Genomic DNA, 3,711 nt, shown 5'->3' with positions numbered 1-3,711 from the left:
CTGCTGAGGGAGGTGTTTCTGCCCTTCCACAGGGCCAGGAGCAAAGAATATAAATGTGTGTGAGCTTGGGCGAGGCCTCAGCTCAGAACTTCCTGGCTGGGCTTGGACACAACCACTTTTCCCAAGTCAATGCAGTTGTGGGTGCTATTGGTCAGCGCTGTGTGCAACCTGGGAGCAGGCTTTTCATTCCCAAAATCCCAATTCCTTCTTCTGGATGTGCTCACTTGAGTGTCTCCCTGTTCCCCAGTGCTGCACCGCTACCGGCACATCCTGGGATTGTGGCAGCCGGATATCGGGCCCTACGGGGGACTGCTGAACGTGGTGGTGAGTGAGTACCTCATCCTGGGGCTTCTGAGGGCTGAGGGGGGTTTTTCCCACACTTTCCACCCTTGGCAGCCGTTCCCAGACCATTAAGAAGTCTGAACAGTCAGCCCTCAAGTGAGTGATATGGACGCGGAGGGTGCTCCTTGGTTCTTCCTTGGTTTGTCTTAGGTTGGACATCAGGAGGAATTTCTTCACAGGAAAGGTTGTTAAACATAGGACTGGGCTGCTCAGGGAGGTGGTGGGATCCCCATCCCTGGAGTGCACGTGGCACTCATTGCTCTGGGTGGGGATTGCTCACAGGTTGGACTCGATGGTCTTGGAGCTCTCTTCCAGCCTGAATGGTTCTGGGATTCTTTTTATCATCACCACCTTTCTCCAGACAGTTCTTTTATTTTTTTAGCTCTGTGCCAAACAGAGCCCCAGGAGCAGGTAGAAAACATGATCAGTGTTTGAGGGAAAGGCTTGATTTAGAGTTTGACACTGATATTCCGGTGGCTGGCACAAGAATCTGTTCACTTCATTTTCTTTGCCTGCAGCTGAACTTTTTGCAAAGGGCTTTGCAGTTGTGTGGTTGGCAAACCTTTACACCAGCTCTAAGACTCGTGCATCAGATGTAGAGTGACACTGGTGACAAGATGCGTGGAGTCTGGCAGCTCTGGTGCTGCTGGGAGAGCAGTTAATGAACAATGTTAGACTGAGCTGGTGAGAGCTGAGCCAGGAGTTTGCCTGGAGCCCTTGTTCTCTGCACCAAGGTTCAATAACTGCCAGGTTGAAGCGGAACAAATCACGAGGCCTTTGCATTTTGCAAGATTCTGTTCCATGAACTGGTGTAAGAGGGCACCCAACTGCATCAATACTTCCACTGTCACCTTATAAAGACTTTGTGGCACTGCTCTGCCTTCATCTCAGATCCCTCTGTTTGGAAAATATCCTGCCTCTGGAATTGCAGAGCCTATGGGGAAGGATTCTGTTAGGTGTGCAGGAAGGGGGCTGGCACTTGTGCCTCTCAGGAGAGGAGAGTGTTGCTTCCTGTGTTCTCTGAGTAATAAAGCCAAATAATTCCTCATCCAAAAGGCAGGGATAATCATGGGAAGCAGAATTCATCTGCTGGAATATCTGCCAGCAGGAGCTCTCAAACCAATTAGAGCCTGACTTGCTGTGTGGTCTCTCCCTCTGGATCCTGCGCTCCAGGCAAGTCATTTGCAACAATAAAGGCCTGAGCTTTTTCCAGTGGTGCAGGAAGCCTTGTAAAAAAGCCCTTGTCACCCAGGGAGTGCTGGGAGTGCATATGGTCTGGGTTAATGGCTGGAAAGCTGTTTGGGAATGCAGCAAACTGTTCTGCAGCTCCTGCCCTGGGCCAGAAGAGGCCTCAGAGTTTGCTGCAGACTCACAAGGAATCATGCAGGGCTGATCCCGTGCGCTTTGTGTCCTGTCCCTCTGCAGGTAGATGGTTTGTTCATCATTGGCTGGATGTACCTGCCGCCTCATGACCCTCACGTGGATGATCCCATGAGATTCAAACCCCTCTTCAGGATCCATCTGATGGAGAGGAAATGTGCCACGGTGGAGTGCATGTATGGTCACAAGGGACCTCATAATGGCCACATCCAGGTGAGCTCCTCTGCCTCCCTCAGCATTGTGTGTGCACTTCGGCTCTGGGAATGGATTCCTCAAAAAGCTGTGAGGATTTTATTTCAGAGCTGTGGCTTTCACCACCCTGCTGTGTGTGTGGGCGCCAGCTTTATGCTCATTATGTGTCTGACAGGTTGTGTGGGCTGTTCCCTGCTCTGAATTTGTTCCCTGGCAGTGGCACAGCCAGGCTGTTGTGCTGTTTTCCATTGGGCTGGAGCATGGTGGGAGCACCAGGATCTGGGGAAAGGATGTGTAAACTGGCCTTGGGCAGCTGGTGAGTGTGCCCAGGCAGACACAGACCTGTTCTGCAGCTCTCTCCACAGTGAGACCTTGAGAAGGTGATGCAGCATCCACTGGATGCTTTAAAAAGCTTCCTGACAGGCTGTTTGTTTTTCTTTAAAGGAGGAAGCTCAAATAGGGAAGCAGCTTAAAACTATTATTTTCATTAGAGTGCATTGAGGTTTTATTGCTTTTATTTCTCTGTTCTGTAGCTGCTACACTCGGTAGCACTGAAGGATTTCTGTGTTGTAGCAAATCCAGTAATGTTTGTTTTGTAAAGCACTTGCTGTGAGCAGTCTTGGCTACGTCATCCAAAGCATCTCTGAACAGGGCTGTAACCTGTTCAATTCTCCTCCATGGTAACCACAGATTGTAAAGAAGGACGAGTTCTCCACCAAGTGCAACCAGACGGATCACCACCGGATGTCAGGGGGGAGGCAGGAGGTGAGTGCTCTGCCAGGGCTCCACACTGAGGCTCTTTGTGTGTCCCCTTCCTGAGGAGCAGCTCTCAGCTGCTGTTGGGGTCTGGGAGGTGCCCTTCTGCCTTCTGATTTCTGTGTGACTGAGCAGATATGAAACCCCAGGCTGTGAGCTTTTGGCTGATTTCCTGTTTCAGGCAGCTTTCTGTGTCAAGGTGCTCTTTGAGCCCCAGCACCTTCCTCCTGTTTTGGTAGCAGACCTGTCCAGAGAGGGTCAGCAGCACATCTTGGACATCAGCAACACTCCAGGCACTGATCTCTGTCTGTATAATTAAGATCTTTCAAACACAGTGAGCACCAGCTGCATTTGGATACCTGCTGGTCAGCGAGGCACCTTCCCACTGCTTGCCTTGCTCGAGGGATTAAAAAAGCTTCATTTGGTTGTTTCTCCTGTGTCTGTCAGCTCTACCCAGCAAGGCAGATTCCTGAGTGAAATACCTGTGTTTAAATGCAGGTATAAATGTCAGGATGAATACCTTTGCCAGGTACTGCTGTTTGCTTCCAGCTGGTTCCACGTGACAAATCTGATATTTGAGCTGCTTCTGAGGAATGCTGTAAAATGTCTGTCTGCTAATGGGAAACAGCTGGGTGAAAGGTTTAGTGAAGTGTTTTCTGGTGCTGGAGCAGATGAGAAATGCTTTAATACTTTCAAAGCACCACGTTAAGTGTGCGTGGCATTATGGTAATTGGAGGATCTGGCTTGGGAAGATAAAGGAGGCAGGTTTGGAATATCACTTGGCAGGCTGCTATCTCAGTGTAAGCTGTTATCACACCAACTCCTGGCAGGGTATTAACTTGTCAGAGCTGGAGTTGGGGTACTTCAGGAGATGCTTTCAAAGTACCCTTTGGATTTAGATGCATCAGAATTAAATCAGCAGGTTTTAACCTCCTAAACCCTTAGTGCCTTTCAAAAGCTTTTTCTTTTATGTTGAACATGTCGGGACAGGGCACAGGAGTCAGCTTGTGGGCACACAAATGAGTTACTGTGAGGGAAAGA

General features: G+C 49.7%; 1 protein-coding gene across 4 annotated transcripts in view; it reads left to right on the top strand.

Moving 5' to 3' along the window:
• Positions 1-3,711, top strand: part of FBXO31 (F-box protein 31) — a 24,476-nt gene that overhangs the window by 12,438 nt on the left and 8,327 nt on the right. For all 4 annotated transcript variants that reach the window (XM_008639145.2, XM_017741387.1, XM_017741386.1 and 1 more), the window contains 3 exons: positions 248-324; positions 1,768-1,935; positions 2,605-2,679. In XM_008639145.2, coding sequence (XP_008637367.1) covers positions 1,795-1,935; positions 2,605-2,679 — 216 coding nt within the window. In that variant the 5' untranslated portion in view covers positions 248-324; positions 1,768-1,794. The remainder of the gene's footprint in view (positions 1-247; positions 325-1,767; positions 1,936-2,604; positions 2,680-3,711) is intronic.

Source organism: Corvus brachyrhynchos, unplaced genomic scaffold (genome assembly GCF_000691975.1).
Source record: "Corvus brachyrhynchos isolate BGI_N302 unplaced genomic scaffold, ASM69197v1 scaffold365, whole genome shotgun sequence".
Taxonomy (NCBI): domain Eukaryota; kingdom Metazoa; phylum Chordata; class Aves; order Passeriformes; family Corvidae; genus Corvus; species Corvus brachyrhynchos.
Note: the sequence above shows the minus strand (reverse complement) of the source record. Positions and strands in the feature narration are given on the sequence as shown.